The sequence below is a fragment of the Megalops cyprinoides genome, chromosome 14 (genome assembly GCF_013368585.1).
Source record: "Megalops cyprinoides isolate fMegCyp1 chromosome 14, fMegCyp1.pri, whole genome shotgun sequence".
NCBI classification, from domain to species: domain Eukaryota; kingdom Metazoa; phylum Chordata; class Actinopteri; order Elopiformes; family Megalopidae; genus Megalops; species Megalops cyprinoides.
This window is the reverse complement of record NC_050596.1, coordinates 19,496,271-19,517,268: the sequence shown is the minus strand read 5'-3', so window position 1 is coordinate 19,517,268 and position 20,998 is coordinate 19,496,271. Positions and strand designations below refer to the sequence as shown.

Below are 20,998 nucleotides of genomic sequence, written 5' to 3'. Positions count from 1 at the left end.
TAACCAAAAGGTTGCCGATTCGATTTCTGGCCAGGACACTGCTGTTGTACCCTTGGTTCTTAACCCAGCATTGCCTTAGTAAATATCCAGTTGTATACATGTGTAAAACTGTAACCATTGTCACTCAACTCTGGATGAGAGTGCTTGCTAAATGACAGTAATGTGAAGATACAGGTCTGCTATCATAAATCAGTTATCTGTTTATCCCTTGTTTATATATTTTAGTTTTATTCCAATGTACTACTAACTACAAATTTCAGAAGTTAATGTTATTTTGATTCACAAAAACAAATATGATAAACCACGACACGACTCCATATTAACGAACGGTACGATCAGTTAGCGGAACAAAGCTATTTCTTCAGATATTCTTGCCTACAGTTAGTCGGTCTACGTTGTTACCTGTTGCTATGGGCAGCAGCCGTGCCTGACAACTATGAGGTTTCCGCGCACGCGCGGCCGAGGAGAAGGATGCATTATGGGAGTGAAAATCGTTGTGATTCCGAAATTTAAGTGAGGGGCGGTTAGTCTAACGTTAAATCGTTTTAGACTTATTAAAAAGGGAAGTAACTATTTAGGATATTTTTCTCGAAACATCTGCCATGAACGGGTCAGTGGCGAGAAAGACCCAAGAAACGCTGGGTAAAGTGATCAAAAAGCCTCCACTCACAGAGAAACTGCTCAGTAGACCACCGTTCCGATACCTGCACGACATATTCAGTGAGGTGAGAAAAATGTGTCTGTAAAGTGTTGGTAGCTAGCTCGGTAGGTCTTGTAGATCTCCAGCACCGCAAGTTTCAGGGAGTTCACAAATGATCTGCAATGAGCTTCACTGCGGGAGAGTGGCTGCTTAGCTAAGATGACTGGTGCTAGCTAACTGGCTGGGTGAAACTGGTCTAAGTTTGCATTGTGAGGATTGTTTTTGGGTCGCTGTCTTCGGCAGTTAACCAGTAAATTCTCATTTCGGTTCGAGTATATCGATAAATTATTTTGCAGCTGGCGATTGTGTAAGACAGGCGGGCTGATTGATGTTGGCTAACTAGCTAGCGTCTTTTCGTTGCTAGGCAGTCCACAGGCAAGCCAAACAATGCGAAGTCCTTACGGTGCCTTCAGGTGCACCAGGGTGCAACAGTATAATGAGAAACAAGCTATAGTTAGTTAACGATGGTAAAAATTCGGCAAGATGAGTTCTAGAAAAAATTCCCCACTGCCTTGACGTATTCAGATTTTTGTTTCACGTCACTTTCCTGTCCGGCTTATTGGTTTTATTAAACCGTTATCTTGTATAAATTATATTACCATTTTCTTTAGTAATGTTTTCATCGGTAAGCACACCGCCGTTTGGGGTGGGGTAAGAGACATCTTTCAGGTACAACAGACTAAAGACCAGCAACCAGACTCAGCCAAGATGATCCATTTTATATTCACAGCCTACAACAGGAGAGAAGAATGTAACCCGTCTTGACAGTGACACACTAAGAAATGGTTGGGCCTGTGGGTTTTTGCACCTTTCTGTGTGGGATATGTATAGGCTAAACTCCCTAAACCTACACAATCTTGAATGAACTGTTTGCATTGTCAGACTAAGATTATAATCTGGTTGTGCTTTTTCTGTCTCTTCTGCTTTCCCTTACTGCTAGCCTCACCTATTGATGAAGACACATGCACGTTTCAATACTATTTCATTATGCAGTATGCATTCCTGTACTCATTTCCATTCCTGCATGGCAACCTCATGGAGAAAATTGCTGTTGTGTAAATGAAATTGTCTTCACACATGTTTTGCAGTGTGCTTGGAGAGGAGTGATTGAAACCATCAGTATGGTTTTGTGTCAGCGGTTTTATATTTCCAGAGAGGCGTGGCTGAAATCGGTCCATCTCCATCATGATGAACCCTTCCCTTCTTCTTTCACACAGGTGATCCGGACCACTGGATTCATGAGGGGCCTGTATGTGGAAGCGGAGATGAAATCGGACAATGTGAAGGTAATGTCCTGTCCACAGCTTGTTCACATGTGGTTTATCAGGTAATGCACACATTTGTGCATTCTTGTCAGATTTTCAGAGAGGAGTAACTGGAGATGTCAGTTTTAGTGACAGTGCCGTCAGCCTAAGCCACGTGCTGACGCTTATGTAATCGCTGATGTGGCTGGCTGGGTGTTTGCGTTGCCTTTCTTGTAACCCGAGGCACGGTCTTGAAGTGATCCGTGGCAAAGCCAGAGGATTAATCACCCCGCACTCGTCACACCCCACTCCCTTTCTCATCCCTGTTGTGTGAGGATGCCTGTGTCTGTGCCAGGTTAAAAAAAAAATCACTTGAACAGGGTCTGCAGTCCAAAGTTACACTGATACAAAGCAGTGCTGGGTGAACTGAAGATTTCACACCTGATCCTGTAAGGTAGCGGGCGGCCACAGGACAACGGCCACCATTGAAGCCCAGCATGCATAACACATGTGTTCCCTATACTTGAGGAAACTGATCTGAGGTCAGTCACGGATCACTCACTGGCCTCAGATAAGGAGGAGGCACCGAGCTAAACCATGGCAGATTTTCATGTTAAGCTTTTTCAGAAGGTAATCTGATGACCCTGTGAGATTTTGGAATCTCCTGTGCCAGAACGCACGCACTAGAGTTTTAAGGACTTGCTGTTGGCCAGATGCTAATGCAGAATGAATCTCTATTTGGCATGTTTTGTGGTGTCTGTGTGTGCTGACTGATTTGCACATCTTTTTTGGAAAGGATGTAGCCCATTGTTTGTATTGAAAAACAGAGCCATAGTCTTTGTGTATTGTCCACCAGTTTGTCTGTCTGGTGAAGGAGGAGAGTGTTCTGCTCATTAAAATAAAACTTCTTATGTCCTCTTCCCAGTTCTGTTCCCTCAAAAGGCCAGGATGCTGGGAAGTGATTTAGAAAATCAAGAGTGCACATGCTGTAAAGTGCTTGTGCCAGAAAGACTGGTAACATTTGAGGGATCTACAAGTATGAAAACCCCCAATCTTTTCATGTCTGACACCTGTGGCTCCACCCCCATGTGCTGCTACAGGATAAAGAAGCGAAGATCGCATTCCTCCAGAAGGCGATTGACGTGGTGGTACTGGTGAGCGGGGAGCCTCTCTCGGTGAAGCCGGCACGCATCGTGGCAGGACACGAGCCTGAAAAAACCAACGAGCTTCTCCAAGCCATCGGCAAGTGCTGCCTCAACAAGGTAAGTGATGTTACAGAGATTAGACTGTCCACTGCTCAGGGTTTTCACAGACACGAGGCTGAACGCTTCTCTCGCAGGTTGAAACAGGCTTTCACAGGTAAGACAAACAGTGTTTAACACAGACATGAGTGTAAATAGTGCTGGCAAGCCCTAACGGTTAAACAGTGCTTATCACTGGACCCAAATCCTGTTACACAATTGTTGTGTGGCAGTGTACTGTGCAGTTGACGCGACAGAAAGAAGCAGAAGCAAGTCTTTCAAGCTCCTGTTTGAAGTCTGAAGAGGGTTTTATGTATCGTTGTGCGTTTTAATTGTACCCATGAGGTTTCAAAGGAAAACAGAACAGCTTCAAATCCCTGGTCGGGAGAGTACAGTGATGCAGCTCGGGAGACCAGCCTGCATTAAAGTGTGTGCCTAAATTAAGTGATGCTGATTTTCATTCAGAAGAGCTTCTCTTGATGATATGATTTTAGACAGTTATATGTATGGCTGCTGTCTTCCTGCTTGGTGGTTCGAAGTATAGACAGTGTATTTTGATACATAACAGTCTCATTATTAATTAAGTGGATTAAGTGGATCGAAATAAGTGGATTATAACTAAGTGGATTATCGGCAGTGTTGTAAGCAGTAACATGAGTTTCTGTGTTTTTCAGCTGTCCAGTGAAGAGGCAGTGCGACAGGTCCTGGCGGGGGACAAGCCCGACCTCAAGGGGAAGCCCACCTCCACCAAATCCCAGGACAAGGAGAACCGGGGGAACCGAGATCGTCAGAGGAGCCAGGAGGTGAGAGCAGCTGGACCTGACTTTCCTGCTAATACCCCGCTGTAGAGCTGGCACCAGGCTGGCTCACTTATACCCCCTTTTCCACTGTAGTGCCAGAACATGAAAGGGCCCTTAATGTTTTCTAGGAGAAGATGGAGATCAAAGATGGTGGCACCAGTCGGGACCGGAAGGATCAGGAGCGGCCGAAGGAGCAGGAGGGCAGGAGAGCTGAGAAGGACCAGCACAGGGAGGGCGGGAAAGCGGAGAGGGAAGGCCACAGGGAGCGGGGGAGGGCAGAGAAGGAGGGGCATAGGGAGGGGGGGAGGGCAGAGAAAAGCCGTGAGCACGAGCGGGCGAAAGACCGTGAGAGAGAAAAGGACAAGAGCCGTGACAGGGACAAGGCCAAGGAGCGAGACCCACACCGAGAGCGAGAGCGAGACCGGGAGAAACGCAGAGACGGAGGCAAAGAGGCGGACAAGGAGAGGGAGGCAGGGCAGGAACCGAAGGAAACCGAAAAACAAGATGAGAAGGTAGGATGTGCTCTCACTACACATGCATTGGAAGATGGCCACTGATTCTGCTGTCCTGACCCCTATGGGGAGTTCATTCCACCACTAAGGGACCAGTACAGACAGGGATCATGTTTGAGAGGAGCAACCCTGTTGGAACGGGACAGTCAGTTGCCCCATGGTTGTAGAGCATAGTGATCTTGGTGGAACATAAGGTTTGAAGACCAAATGTAGGAATTAGGGGGCTGTCCAGTTTACTGTCCTGTATCCCAGCACCAAGGTGTTGAACTTGATGCGAGCGATAACAGAAAACCAATGAAATGAGGTGAGGAGGGGAGTAACTTGACTATGTTTAGGGAGATTGTAGACAAGTTGTTCGGCTGCATTCTGGATTAGTCAGGGTTTGATGGCACGGGCAGGAAGACGAGCAAAGAAGGAGCTACTCTAGTCCAGGCGTGAGAGGACCAGGGCCTGAACTAGGAGCTGTGTTGAATACGTAGTGAGGTACAAGAGTCTACGGATGTTATGCAAAAAGAATCTGCACGCGAATCACTGCTGCCACGTACACATTATGTCCTCTGCCGCACCGCTGCAGGGGACACCAGACCTCAAAGCTGATGCAGCAATGCGAGATATTTAGATTTTTATATTTAGAGCTGTGTGTCTGCCTGTGTTCAGCCCAGGGACAAGGAGGAGACGCGGAATGGGCGACCAGCGGGACAGCCTCTCAGTGCCCAAGCAGAGCCAGAGCAGGTGAGCTGGCTTGCTTGGCTTTCTTGTCTACTGGCCAGACAGCATTCTTTTCAGGTCATCCTTCGTTTGACGCACAACATCATTGGTTCCTGTCAGACCTGGCTGACAGATACACACTCCCCTCCAAAGGCGGCAACCTTTTATCTGACACCTGTACATGCCTGCCTGTCTGTCCAGCTGTGTGCAGGGCTCCAGACTAACTTTTCCACTGGTACCAACTTTCCCAGTTGGTCGCACCAGCGCATGATTTGGTCGCACCCCTTTTTTTTTGGTACAGCATGGTATTAATCAGTGACCTTGCATGCTGATGAATAGTTGTCTTAATTTGTATACCCTAGTTTTGCATTGATGTAAAGATATGACAGTGATTCGAGACTTGATATTTGCTACTTTTTCTTCTACTACTTTCAACCACAATGGCTAACACAGTACCTTGCCGGAGGGCCACCAAAACAGCCTAATGATCATCATGCACACGTACGAATGCGACCACGTGAAATTTTAACCCGCACACTCTCAAAAAATGGTCTTTTGGTCACAGTCTGGAGCTCTGTATACCATGACGATTAAAAGATGTCCTTTTGTGTGTGTGTGTTCTGTCTGCCTGTGTACCTGTGTGCTCCATTTACCTGTCCATTTTTGTGTTCCGTGAGACATGGAAGAATATGGGGAGGTTGTAGACCAGCCAAGTAGCAGCATTCTGGATGTGCTGCAGGGCTCTGACCGAACGTTCAGGGAGGCCAATGAGTTATGGTAGCCCAGGTGTGAGAGGACCAGGACCTGAACCAGGCGCTGGGGTGAATGTAATGAGCTAGGAGTGGGTTCTTCTGATATCAGTCTTCAGACCTTATTTAAGATGTTTTTCCGTTCACTAAAAAGATGATTTAGTGAGACATTCAGGCAGAGGAGAAGGAGTTGTGGTACTGAAGAGAAACAGAAAAAAGATTTTTATATTTTTTGACAGCTTGTGTGGCAGCAACAGTGGAATTTTGCAGTTGTAACGGCTGTAGCTGGTAGTGGATCGTCAGTAGGTTGAAACGGTTGTTGTTAAGCATGTTAAAAGGATAGAAAGCAATAAATAATACTGCATCTATTTTTTGCTCCTTGAATTCTACACATATGACCACAGGAGATGCATTCATAATCATATCAGAGTCTTTGCTGCACTGCGGTTCTCTGCTCTGTTCTTGTTATTATTAGAAGAGTGTCCTTGTAGTGATTTTCACTGAAAGCAGCATCACAGCAAATTCAGCAACCATTTGTTTTGTGTGCTGCCACATACCACATTTCTCAACAAAAAGTCATAAAAAGTCATTTTTCAAAAGGTATATGCATTTCATGCAGTTACATATTCATATGTTCCACAGCTCCTGAGAACTAATGTCTGGATAGTCAAACCCTCACCTCCCCCTCAAGCACTGTTTGAAACTGCAGTTTTTTCTGTGTAAAGAATGACTCACTGCAAAGACATCTGAACTCATTCACACTTTGTGAGAGAAAACTGATAATGGCAACAAACAGTATAAAGTGAAAACCTTACTTTGTGCAGGGTTATAAGTGTATAGTTCATAAACATTAGCGAGAACAAATGGATTATTTAATTTTTTTTAAATATGTTTTTAATACTGGTCTGTGGAGTGGATTAGTGTTATCTTGGTAGAATTAATGGACATTTGGGTCTCATCTCTGTAATATGTAGCTAGGAACTGGACTAAAGAGTGAAGATCACAACAATGTTTGATGGATCAAGTCAAGTGATTTTCAGTCTTAAAATACAGGATGGATGATAGAGCTGATATTTTGGTCATTTTGTGTTTACTGCTTTTATATTCTGCAAATGCAGATGTCTTCAAAGCAGGTGCTTCCCTCTGTCTGAAGAGGAGCTGTGCGTATCTTCTGTGTCCACCATGTTTGCTTTTAACTTTCCATGGCTTTTTCTGTCTTCCAAAAGCCTTCACTTAATATGGTGCCCGAGGTACTGTTTCTCTCTCTTGCTGTCTCTGTTTCCCCCCTTTCTCTCACCCCTCTGTCCCCTAATCCCCACTTTGTTTTTCTGCCTCTCTCAGCCCCTCATTTTGGTTAAAATGATGTATTGGCATTGATATAAAAGTGGATTTCGTAAAGCCTCAACCAAAAAAAAACACTCCCTCTTACAGTCTCTCAACTGATGTATGTAAGTTCCTCTCAATAGGAGCATCAAATTAAAAAATGTAAATGTCCCCCCTCCGTCTCCCTCTCTTTCACCCTCTCTTTCCCCTCTTTCTCCCTCTCTCTGAACATCACCCTGGCCTTCTAGATACAGGCGTGTGAAGTCCTTTGCCTGACCTTTCTGTGTTCCATTTCCAGCTATTTTTGTGGACTGGATATGAGTTCACTAGGGCTGTAAGCCTTAAATAGCAGGGCTGTGTCATCCCCATGAGACTGAATCAGTCTTATTCTCCCTGTCTCCAGCTAGAGAGTCCCACCCGAGCACCCCGACCCTCATCCGCCAAGGGACAGAGGAGAAGGCCCAAACCGGGAGGTATGCCTTTTGCACCTTGCTGTCATCGGTTTGAACTTGATTTAGCTAATGGATTTCAATTAAACCTTAGCGATTCTATGACTGCATGTAAACTGTTTCGTCTTAATGTTTGGACTTTGGAGAAAGTTGTATGTCTTTTAAATGCCACAACCAGCAGTTGATTTTCCTGAGTTCTGGATTTAGCAAGGATGACTGCAGTTCGCCTCGCCTGAACTCTTTATATCAAAGCAGTACAGTTAGAGGGATGAAGGAAGAGCAGTTAAACTGTAAGTTGAGCTTTAATGAAAAGTAATTTTATCTCTTCCTTGTTTTCAGACTCGGACAGCGATGGGGGTGAGTATTCCTTTTTCCTCAGAGACAGAGACAGAGACAGAGAGTACCACTTCCTGCCAGCAGATGGCACCATTGCAGCAGTCAAAATATGTGGACTTGGTACAGTACATGGGTGTCACTGAGGTGATGTTGTGTTGTTGCAGAGGCTGACCCCCCTGCAGCGGGGAAATCTGTCCCCCTGGAGAACGGTGGAGACACAACAGATGCCGTCCTGTCACACACCACTCATAGGTCAGCTCTCTCTCAGCCTCACTGGGGCCAACAGGGTGGGGGTGTACAAGGAAAGGCGTGTTTGATGCAGCTGATTACAGTGACTGCACCACACAGCTCCAATTTGGTGCAATCAGTGGGAATGACCTCTGTAACCATGCTCAGCTGAAATTGTGCTACTACGGTTAATTTCACTTCAATGGGATCAACAAAACAACAAAAGAGAAGGACTGTATGCGTGTGCGTGTGTTTATGCATGCTCTCTTTCCTCTACATTCTTTCTCTCGCCTGTCCTCATGGGAAAAGCTCCCACTTTCTGCCTCCAGCAGAGATTGCATTAAGCCTGTAACATATGCTGGCCTGGCTGACTCACTTTTACATCTTAGTAACTTTTTCATCTCAGTTTCAGATTGACATTATCATTCCGGTAATCTGATGTTGCTCTGACATCAGCCGTGAAAAATGCAGTCCTGGTACACAGCCAGATGAGCTTCAGTGATTTCTTTCCTGTGTGTGGAGCTAGCAGCGTGTGCTGTGGCTGTGGTGCATGCTGGGAATAATTGGTGCGGTCTGTTCCCTGGCAGTAACAGGAGGGTGCCCCGTCCCAACAGCGCCCGTCCCGCACCACCCCGAGTCAGGAGGCAGGAGAGCCGTCCCGAAGTTACGCCTGCAGAGAGGTGAAGGGGGCTAATATGCCCTATAAGCTCACTGCACATATGCCCTACACCCTCACTGCTAATATGCCCCATACCCTCACTGTTAATATTCCCTGTACCCTCACTGCTAATATTCCGTACCCTCTTATTGCTAATGTAACCTACAACTTCACTGCTAATATGTATTACAGCCCCACCACACTGTCATTGTTGATATGACCTTCTCCCTTACTGCTAAAACACACTACATTCTCACTACAAATACACAAAACACCCTTACTGCGGATACATACTAATCCAAAGCTTTAATCCTTCCATATTGTACGCTTGGAAGACTGTCTCTCTGTGATCTTTTCCACTGTCTTGGCTAGAACTGTGAAATCCTGTTTTTATCTGGTTTTAGACTTTTTCAGAGAGCAAAAATATTTTTAAAAAATAAATACTTTTTAAAATTTTTAAAGCAATGTGATGCCTCTCAGCCTCCCATAATTGGCTGGGCCTGGTGTTTAGGAGTGAGGGATAGGAGCAGTTCTGGAAGTTTCTGGGAGTGGAAACCAAAAAGAGTTTTTGCTAGGTTTTTGGTCCTTTGCGGTTTGTTGTTCTTTTGCCCTCTGTCTCGCCCTCTCTAACGGATGGCTGTGCTCTCCCCCAACACCCCCTTCTAGACTGGGCAGTGCCAAGCCGTCCTCTTCCTCAGCTCTGATTGTGGAGGGGAGCAAACTCTCCGACAACGAGGAGGACGAGGAGCAGTTTGTTGTGGAGGAGGTGGCAGTGCATCCTCCAGACATGCCAGAGCTGGAGCTGGTGAGTATCAGAGTCCTGTCCATCACAGCCTCACCCAATCAGACCCACACCCTTTCAGAGGGACATAAATTACTACCAGCTCTGTCAAAGCCGGGTCTAGTTACTCGCTCCTGGTCCTGAGAGGTGTGAAAAGAATACCGAGTGGGTCCGGGCTGGTCCCAGGCAAGGAAGCACCCAACATTCTCGCAACATTGATGTGACGGTGTGGGAATGAGGTTGCTGCAGTGCTGCGGGAATCTCTGTGAGAGTGCATTGTTTTGGCTTTTGATGAATTCAAACCTACATGATGGAGCTGTAATCACTGCATCCCGTCTCTCCCCCAGGAGCCTTCAGTGGAACTACGAGATGGCGAGAAACATGGTAACCAAACCCTTCAAACTGAAAAACACTCAACACAATAAGGAATTAGTCATAACCTTACTGTGAGTCATCATAAAGCAAATAAATGTTCAACCACTGTATCATTAAATAACAAACAGACAAGTTAATTTTGAATTTTTTTTACCTCATCTGCCTCTAGGAGTGTTTTGCTTGGCATGTACATGGAGACCTGTATAAACACATGCGTGTACACCATCGTGCCGTGAATCTCTCGGCTGAATGATATTGGGATTAATCTGTCATCACCATCTTTTCTCAGGTGGGCTGGTACAAAAAATCCTGGAAACCAAGAAAGACTATGAGACGTCACCGTTGTCGCAATCATCGTTTAAAGACGCGGTAAGATGCAGTCGGATTGTACCATTTCCTTTCCTCTCAAGTCTTAGTGTGTCACTAGATGGCAGTGTTATCACAGTGTAACATCGGCATCCAGAGCCATTTGCTGTGAAAGAAACATTGCTTTCCTGTGAGTAAATGCTTGGATTTCACTTATAACCATCGCATTTTCAGTGTACCAAGGCTCGTTCCTGGAATGCAGTACCTAAGGGATGTTTTGTTCTCTGTTAATTTGGTGTCTGAAAAACACAAGTAAACATGAAGGCATGTAGTCTAGCTGCTCTGCAGATGAAGTGCGGAAGTGTAATCCCAGGCCCTCAGGTCTGCTGAGGACACGCTCAGAGATTTGGCCTCTAGAGTAATGAGAAAGCGAGTATAACCCCTCAAATTAATGCAGGAAGATCTCAGACTTGGGTGTGCGTGTGTTTGTGTATGTGTACATGTGTGTTTATGGGTGTATGTGCATATGTGTGTGTGTGTACGTGTATGTGGTCACACGGAGTACTTGACCAGAGCAGTGTTCATTCCACAGCTGTGACTGTCTGCAGCAGAGTGAAGCCCTTTAATAAACACAACTACGTCTGGAGAAAAAAAAAAACACTTTAATTCCTTGTGATAAAGGGCAGATTTAAGGATGCCTAAATTGTACCCCAAATTCTGTTTAAACAGCTGCTGTATGTTTTGTGATGTCAGTAGAACTGTGACTGGGACCAACACTATTGTTTTCACCATACAGAAAACAGTAACCAACTAACATATAAGGGCTGACATATTCCGTTCCATAGAAAATGCTGTATTTGAGGGACAGTGTTAATGCTTCCACCCAGATCCAGATGAGCAATAAATGCATTTTCCTGTACTTTATGGACTGCTGTGTTCATATTTTACTGCAGATCTGTTGTTTTGCTACAACTTGACTGCGTCCTCCTTTTTAACAGAAGGCGTTACTAGCTTCACCCATCTGCTGGAACTCTTACTGTGGAGATTTTTTTGGGGGGGCACTCCTCGTGTCAATATTTTGATAGTGATTCATTTCAGGGGGTTTGTGGTCCGTTCCGTGGCGGGTGTGCTCGGACTGATTTGGGTGGTCCCTCCAATGCAGGGAACGTGCGCTCCCCAGCCACCCCGGGATGGGGCCGTCAGTGACGGACGGTGTTTTTCCTCAGCCGATGGCGCGGAAACGTTTTAGGCTGCACGCCCGCCAGGAAGGTGGTGCCGGCAGGAACAGGCGTCCCGGAGCCGCGTTGCTCCGTCTCCGACACGCGCTCTCCCTCGCCAAGCCGTTCCCAGCCGGTCTTCAGAAGACTCACCCCACGTCTGCGCCCCCCACCCCCACCACCACCCCCTTCTCTGCATTCCTCATCTCTAAATGACCAGATCAGGTTTCTTTTTAAAACGGGGGCGATTAAATTAGATTTCCCCCATCAGAGGCGGTGGACACACGCTTGCGGAGCCCGGACGAAGGGAGCAGGGGCCTTGGTAATTGCAGCCTCATCAGTTTCCCTGAATTCCTGTGCGTTATTACAGGGCAGTGCGGGAATTAGCCACTGGTGCTGCCGGAAGTCCGAAGGGGGGCCGCACGTTTACGTAGTTAGCCTGCCTTCTCTTCCCTTTCCTGCCTGATACCCTGTCGAAGGGACAGTATTGACTCCCTCCCTGGCTTGAAACAGTCACATATCTGTGTCATGAAGACATCTGTCCCCTGTAATGTCAGTGTAGCACTGAAAATGTAAATAAAAAGTTTCCTTAAATCCCCCAAGCTTGTTTGAACGTACTTCAGACATTATTGATTCTGAATGGACATTGTTTTTTTTTAATTGTTCACTCACAGGCTAATGTGGTAATCAACATTGTACGGTCATTTTGTTTTATAATATTGTTGTATTTGAAGTCTGAAGATATTTTAATCAATTGTGGTCCCGGTGACTTGATGTTTTTTTGGTCTGTTGTTACTTTTTTATCCCTCATGAGAAATCACAAGAGGTGGTAATATTATCATTCATGTATTTTTTTTAGCGTTCATGTTTGGTTATGTGTGGGGTGTTTCACCCTGGGAAGAGCATTCTGATCAGCTGTGCTTCTGTTTGAAGCACTTCGACTGTGCTACCCCTCTCACCTCTGAAAATGAGACTGTGAAGAATTTGGCGCATATTTTGGGGATGACCTTCTCCACGACCCCCCCACATGGCTTGTATATTATTGTAAGATGCTTGTTGGAGGGTGTCTTTCTGCCCCGAATGAGGAAGGCCTCTCAGAGCAGCTGCATTTTTGCAAGAAGAATTCCCCCCTCTGCGCATTTTTTTTCCCCACCTTTTTTTTTTTTTTTTTAAACTCTGTCAAATTACCCTTGATGAAGGCCCGGGATGGATAAACAAACCATGTGACACAAATGGACCACTGTTGATTGAAAAGCAGGAATGAGAGAGGCCAGAGCACTCTGCAGGAAAATAAACGCTCCTGTCTGGCCTGGTGGAGAGATGAAGGCCTGCTTCCAGCGCGCCCGCCTCCATGCGGAGAGCGGGCTGAGACAACACTGTGGTGGCACAGGTGTCGTGGTCGCGCTGGATACTCCTGAATCCCGCCCCGTTTCCATGTGCCAGATTCACGCGAGCAGCACTGTTGAGCAGTCGGGACTCAAGAGCAGAATGGTGCTGGTAGACTCTTGGGCAAGGGGGTTTAAAATGATTGCCCAGTGGGCGGGCGGCTGAATTGGATTTTGCTAATACGGAAATGCGTAAGGTTTAAGTAATAGGAGTGCCACCTACAACTGTCTGCTGTAGAGGCTGAAAGCCTTTACAATAGTGTGATAATCTCTAAGCCTTCGTAGCAGTCCACTGATTGGTGTGATACAGCCTGATTACAGCATTTCTCTCAGTAAAGGACGTCCCCTTGAGTCTGAAGTCACAGCAGCGAGGTCAGTGGCAGGACTGATCCAAGTATGCCCCCCGCTCTTACCCCCTCTCCTCATTCCTCTGTCTCCTCTGTGCTGTACAGATCCCAGAACACCTCCATTCCTGTCTGTCCTCACTCCTCTTCTTCCTGTGTGCTTGACCACTGATCTCAGTACACCCCCCACTACTGCCCCTCTCTTCATTACACTGCTTCATATGTGATTGACTGATCCCAGTATGCCCCTCTCTGCTCTCCTCAGTCCAGTGCCCTCCTGCTATTTTTACAGTTTGACTTGGGAGGTAACCCCAAACCACTGCTCAGTTCTTCCATCACCAGGGCACGGCACGAAGGTCTGGCTCTGCTTCTCTGTGCTACTGTTTAAACCATATGGACTGCAGGGAACTCTCCTCTGATCAGAGCTATACAAATAGTGCACTAGCTCTGAATCTGTGCAGTATTGTACTCTCAGTATTACAATATGTATCCCTATGCCTGTGCACTGTAAAGTGCTTAATATTCCATTAGAATGTGTGTGCCTGTGTATGTGTGTTACAGTGGTCTCGATTTTTCCGTTGCGTGTCCCTGTGCTGACATTCTGATGCTCAAAGCTCCATTACACCAAATTCACACAGACCTGGGGTCCCTTCCAGCAGCACCAGAGGTCTGCCCTTGTCTACTTTTGGCTTTGTGGTAGCTAGCATGCAATGACTGAAACGCAAAAACTGAAGGAGAAGAGATTGTTATTTTACAGCTACGTAATTTGCATGTGCTTCTGATGGGTGTTTTTTTTTTTGGCTGCTGCACTGAAATTCTAGTTCATTTTTGTTAGCTAAGCTGGCTTCAGAGAAGTCACACGTAATTGAGGCGTGGAGTGCCTATAATAATAAGCTCACATTGGAAGAGTTTGAATTTATGCGTTTGAGGAAGGGTTTCATGTGAGGCAATTGGCTAGCAGCACTGTGTCTCTAGCTCAGTTCTCTATGTGGATTCTCAGCAGAAGCACACCAAATGGATCGCCACCACTACCTAATGCAGTTGTCAACTCTATGCATTCTCACATGGTTTCTCACACCCTCTTCATTTCAGTACAATTCTTTGACGGTAAAAAGTTGTTTATCTAAACTGTAGTCTGTACCTTTAGCCTTTTCGGTATGTTTTCACACGATAACACGATTAAAAGAAATGCTAAGATTCTCCTTTACAGCAGTGCTTATTTTCACTATTAGAATGTGTTTTTCTGTATCTGTGCAGTCAGACACTCTCAGATGTTTTCACGTAGAGTGAACTAATAGGGAAGACAGGCGTGGCTTTGATCCACATAAGTGTGGAGGAGAAAATATTTTCTGTACTGTTCTTCCCCCAGAGTCAAGCTTAGTTTGTCAAGTGTGCTCAAAGGCCCAGTGACACACCAGTGTGTCACACTTTTATGTTTCACATGTACCTTGTCTTTAACAGTAACATTAACATTATCTGCACTTGTTTAATGAAGTGTAATTATTTAATCTTCATATCCCACCAGTACCGTTTTCCTATAAATAAATGTGTTTCTAATTTTTTTTTTCTCTTCTGGCCAGTTTATTGCATACAGTTTTTTTAAAACTGGAACTTAATTTTCTACCTACATGTCATTCTCACAGTGATTCTCACAATATCATTGTGGTTTATTCAAATGTATTTTGTATATTCTTTTTGGTATCGCAAAAGTCGCATTACACTGGAATTCCAGAGTTGAGACAGATGTCCTTTTCTTTTAAGTAATTATTCATTATTCATGTCTTGGTTGTCATAACCACTCTGCAGTCCATAGCTTTCTCATGCATTTACTAGGCCTGTTATATTTTGTTTGACCTGAAGTATTCTCAAAATGAAGAATTTCTGTTGAATTTTGGTCCAGTATTAAGAAGTCCTATTACACACTTGCGCTTAAATGCAGGGACAGTGTGACTCTTTCAGAACCAGGTTCTGCCTCTGCTCTGAGCCTTGTGCTGTGATGAAAAACAGAAGCAGACTAATCAGTTGCCTGGAGAAGAAATCAAATGTTGGTCATTTTGTGTAGTGTTAGCTTAGCCTGGTGCGATAGTCCTTGTCGAGCCCTGTACCTGTTGTGTCAATCATTTGAGGGTGGTGAGGAAGGGGATGATGAGGAAGGCCACAAGCAGCAAGAGAGCGGTGAGGCCTGTTGCGCCACCTGCCTCTGGATCGCGGCATGTCGGTCTGCTCGGGCTGATGGGAAAAGCAGGACGTCTGCTGCGCACAAAACAAATATTTTCCTTATTTCCTCATGAAAAAGAGGAAAAATAGGAGCCCTCTGGGCTTGTAACCCCTGACAGAGCCTTATAGCCGATTGATTTACATTGTCCGAGACCGACACGCACACTTCTTTTGGGACGAGGTGTGTGTGTGTGTCGGGGGGGGGGGGGGGTGGTAAACAGACCATCCTGTCTGACTTCCGCACTCGGCTGACGGTTGGTGAAAGTGCCGGGCTGTGTTTGTTTTGCTGTGGAATTCATGTGCTTGGAAAGCCACCCACTCTGCAGAAAGTCCTCAGATATTTCAGTCTCTTTATGCTTAAAAGGCCAGCTTGTCAGAAACTCTGCTTGCTTCCTGTTATAAAAGGGGAAAAAAGACATTGAGGGGTTCTCTGCATAGTGCTTTCCAGAGTGGAAAAAAGCGACGTTCGCTTATTGTAAGAGCTAAAAAAAAAATAACAGGTTGGCCCACATAGTTAACCACAGGACTTCTCAGACTTTGTGAATGACTGAGAAGTATAGCTGCTCCACTTTATTTAGAAGTGCACATATTCCTTGAGCTGATGTTTATATGGAATTGCAGGGATTTTTGTAGCCTTGGTGAAGTGTGAATTCTTCTGTGCTACGAAGCAGGTGTTACTAAACGGGCTGTTTTTGTTATGTAAAGGATTCATATTAAAGTCCATCTGTTTCAGACTAGGTTTGAAGCGCTAGAATACAGTCTGATACTGTTTTGAGGTCATATGAAGACGCCACCCTTGAATGTCTCCAAACTTGAAAAGGGTATATGTGTATTAACTGTATATTAACTTCACTACCACTATGCATACAATTCAGTCTTAAGGAGTGTTTGCAGGGATATTTATGTGTGTGTGAGTGTCTAAGTTTGTGTAAATGTTAAAGTATGTACGTCTGTACATCTTTGCTTGGGTGAGCATGGGTGTGTCTGGCTGTCTGTGTTTGAGTGCATTTCTGTGTGCCAGTGTGCAGGGATGTGCGTTGATATGTGTTTAAGTGGGAGTGTGTGGTAGGGCATTTGTCCATGTGTCTGTAACTATATGCCCTTGTACTTGTGTGTGTGTGTGTCTCTGCAAGTGTCTGTGTGGGTGCAAGCACATATGTGTGTGTGCGCGTGCAGTGTGTGTGCGTGTGTGTGTGGGCAGGCAGAGTGTGGCCTGCTTGGCTTGATTCCACACGGCCTACAGAGGCAGCTGAGTAAACAGCTACAGCACAGGGTGCTGGAGGAGGGGGAGTGACTGGGCATAGCAGGCCCTCATATACCACACACAGCAGACGCTCTGTGTATCAGTGTTCATAATCCAGTCCAGAGATTATGGATCCAAATTTCTCTGCTTTTGATCTGTATATACACTCCAGTAGGTCTGTATAATTTGGGTAGCATTTTTGTCTTGAAATCCAAACCACTAAATATAGTCTCCTTTTCTATGTAATACTTTGTTGGCACGCATAGAAATTCCTTACAAGTGATTATTTAATTTAGAGTTGAAGTAACTTCCAGCGTGAAGAGAGCGTGAGGGATGCTGTTGTGAGACCCTCTTTCTCTTTCTACACATCCCCCCTCCCTCCCTGACTTTCCCCTCTATCTCTCTCTCTTTCTTTCTCGTCTTTCTCTGCTGCTCCCTTCCCCTCTCTCCTTCCTGTCTTTTCCTGTTTTCCCATCTTCCTCTCTCTCTTCCTTCTCTCTCTCTCTCTTTCTCTCTCTGCTCCATCTTCCTCTCCTGTCTCTGCCCTCTTCCCTGTCCCACACGCAGGAGCAGGCGGTGGTGTCGGAAGCGTCCCGGAGGAAGGAGCGGGACCTGGTCTCCAGGGAGATGGAGAGGCTGCGTTCCTCCATCCAGACGGTGTGCCGCAGCGCGCTGCCCCTGGGCAAGATCATGGACTACATCCAGGAGGACATGGACTCCATGCAGAAGGAGCTGGAGACGTGGCGGCGCGAGAACCAGGAGCATGCGCAGGCCCTGCTGCAGGAGCAGAGGTAGGCCACGCCCTGCCACGCTCTGTCCTGTGGCACCCTCCAATGCCCTGTCACATTTCACCATACCCCGTAACACCTCAACATGCTCTGTGTGTGTGTGTGTGTGTGTGTGTATGTATAATTGAACATAATCTCTCGAGACTCTCTTGAGAGGGTTATGGCTATAAATAACCAGTACCTTTCCTTGCTGCTATTATTAAATATGTGTATCAAACTGGAGCCTGAAGTCAATTTTTAAGATCTCATGAGAGTCTTGAATGTTAAACCCAGGGAACGAGGGTGATTTTTCCCAGCATACCTCAAACCAGTTGACACACAGCTGATTGATGAATGCTATGCACATAAAACGGAAAACATTCCCTTGATTTTCCAAAGCTCCATCCACGCTTTGTCAGTCATTTTTATGAAATATGAAAGGATTTATGGACAAACATTACAAGATCAAGATTCATGTAACCTACTCATAATGGCTATGACAGCATGTAAACATGCTGACAAGTGAGCATTTGTTGGTCTGTCTGACAGGATAACAGATAACGCAGTGGAGCCGCTGAAAGCGGAGCTGGCGGAACTGGAGCAGCTGATCCTGGACCAGCAGGACAAGATCTGTGCCGTAAAGTCCAGCATCCTCCGCAACGAGGACAAGATCCAAAAGATGATGTCCAGCATCAACTTCTCCTCCCGTGTGTAAGGGACACACACAGAGATGGCAGCCACAGCGACCGCACTAACCACGAGAGGACAGCCCAGTGCCGAGGCACCATTTAAAATGGTGTCCCTCTAAACACCGAGCTTCCTTTGGCTCTGCGTCCGGATGTGCCCCAGGGTCACTGGAGTGAGCGTTGTCACCTGCGCCGTGCCCTTTTGTTAAAGCATGAGTATGGCTGCAGCTGCCTTCCCACTGTCCCACCCCAGCCTCTGTGACAGGTTAAGGAGAGTTTCCATGGTTTCCTCATGATGCCACTGGCCCAGTGCTCTTATATCACCCCATTGGCCTTTCAGCTCTGCACATTATAAAGCCCAGATACGCCTGATGGGAAATGGATACATCCTTGGCATGTGCAACCAAGCACTTACCCTAGGTTTATTTTTTTCCCCCTGAGCCCCACCCCAGTGCCTAAAAAGCAATATTCAAATATAGCTGAACCCATTTATTGTCCTAGTTAGTCATTTAGTTTGTAGCTCTTGGAAGTCTACAGAAAGCAATAAATCCCATGTTTACTGCAAGGGGAAGATAGTGCCAAAAACAAGAAACGTGCGCACCGCAGTTGTTTCTGTTATTCAGTGTCTCTCCGGTCCAGCACCACTGCACTTTGAAAAACGAGATTGTTTCCCTGATTAGGAGATCCGGGGAAAAAGCACTTTACCCACATGATAAACACTACAGTGTTGAAGCATGAGCCTTACTGTGTCAGACGGGAGAGAACTGCTGTAAAACCATGGCTGGTCGCTGAGAGAGCTGAAAATAACATGCTTCTTTTGGAAGGCTTCACCTGTAATAAGTTGCCCAGTTTGATCTTCGTATGCATGTATCGGGCTATTCCTTTTACGCACAAAACTTAAGTTCTTTCTGCATTAAAAATTTCCTCTACGATATTTTTCTGCTTTTGACATATAAACCATTTTGCAAATGAAATAACAATCTCACTGATTTCACTTAGCTAAGACTGTAGGCGAGTTGCTCAGGATAGGCAACATAGAAGAGAAACTGATCAATTCAGTTTGTTGACAGTTGCCTATCCAGTGCCCTCTAGTGGACACCAAATAAGCAAATTCTGTTTTTGTTGAATTAGTAATAAATCTGGCTGAAACAGATTTCTGGGCTTGGTCAGGCCTCAGCAAAGAGGCTACTTGTATTTCAAACGCTTAAAAGTACAGACTGAATGTTTTTTACACTTACATCGATTGACCAGCGATATCAATTAAACTGTGTTTGTATACAGATTTTAATGCAGCATATTCCATTTAATTTCCACCCTGCTGCAGCAGTATTACTACAGCTCTATTAGTCTAGTATGACCTTAGATATTATCCGAATAAACCTAAGCATATTTTACCATTAAGGAGAGGCTTGGATGTTTATATTAAATCTTTTTTTTTACCTTGCTTTTAAAAAGGGACATTATAACTGCACTGTGTAAATCATACATCTACAACTGCTTTATTTTCTGTATATATGTATATTTTGAGTCTGTATCATAGTTTACAAATTACTATAATTTTGTAGTGGAGTGAAATAAATGTTTACATTTCAGTAAAATTTTCATGTCCTTGGGGAGTGCCTAAAAAAGTAAAAATGAAAATTGAATACTGTGAATGCAGATTAATCTCTGTGTTGAAAAGACACCTTCAGCTGAGGTCGTAGGTCTGTGACACTGACATAAAACCACCAATGTCTTCATACATGACTTGGATTCATGTTTTTTTTTTTCATGTCATGGAAAAGACAAATGCTTTAAGTCAACACGCTAAAGGAGTTCAGATGAAGGTCTCGTATGGATTTGGCACATCACTGTTACTCTTAAAGCACACACCAGCCTTTGATGAGTGGTCCAATGTGTCATAATGTAACTCATTAATTCTTAAATAGCCTGCGTTATTACACAAGAGTGAATTGGTCTGGCAGGCCAAAAAACAGCTGCACTGTACAAAAAAAGAATTTAAAAACCCTTAAATCTCTATTAAGTGGGATTTGGCTGGGCGTTTGTGATTAAAAAATAGTCTGGGTCTGGAAGCCCTTGAGAAGTAGACACCTGCTAAAGGGAAAGCTTCCAGTCCAAGTCTTAAGGTTTGGAGTAGAAGTGAGGCCAGCACATGCAGCTATGCTCCCATTGTCCGTCTCCTCTTCAGCTGTGTGTTTCAGTAATGAATGTTAACCGATTTATCTAATCCCCACTATTGACTATGGCTAAGAGACTTTGCCCACAGCTAGGCAGTGGATGTACTGCTACTTCTGTGTGGACTAAAAGTAGACTAAACTAATCCCTGTGGGCCCCCACCCCCTCCCCAAACACACACATACACAAGTGAATTCTAGACAGTAAAACCCAAAACCCAATGAGTTATGAGTTATATAATATTATATATATTAGAGAGGGAGAGAGAGGTGAGGGCCACAGTAATATGAACAAAGTCATTTTTTTCATTGTGAGAGCGAGTGTTTACAAAGCCGAGGTCTGCGCCCCTGTGGTCCGGACCGTTCTGAGTGACATGGAGATGGCAGCTCCCCCGTTTATTTTTAGAGGCCGCGGCCGTGTGTCGGGGTTCAGCTGTCGTCGGGCAGCAATAAGGCATATCTCCGTTGCTTTCTGACATAAACCTCCTCCACTGACAGATAAATTGGCACGCCTCCCACAGCTAAAAACAAAACTGCACATTGGTGTCAGCACCT

The 20,998-nt window shown here is 45.3% G+C and overlaps 1 protein-coding gene across 1 annotated transcript; it reads left to right on the top strand.

Moving 5' to 3' along the window:
* The first annotated feature begins 491 nt into the window (after positions 1–491).
* Positions 492–19,153, top strand: traf3ip1 (TNF receptor-associated factor 3 interacting protein 1). The gene is made up of 15 exons (XM_036545807.1): positions 492–725; positions 1,918–1,986; positions 3,045–3,206; positions 3,860–3,988; positions 4,114–4,497; positions 5,155–5,229; positions 7,681–7,750; positions 8,066–8,083; positions 8,227–8,314; positions 8,878–8,970; positions 9,615–9,753; positions 10,077–10,113; positions 10,394–10,473; positions 17,384–17,607; positions 18,133–19,153. The coding sequence occupies exons 1-15, from the start codon at positions 603–605 to the stop codon at positions 18,296–18,298; spliced, it is 1,857 nt and encodes a 618-aa protein (XP_036401700.1). The 5' UTR covers positions 492–602; the 3' UTR covers positions 18,299–19,153.
* The last annotated feature ends 1,845 nt before the right edge of the window (positions 19,154–20,998 follow it).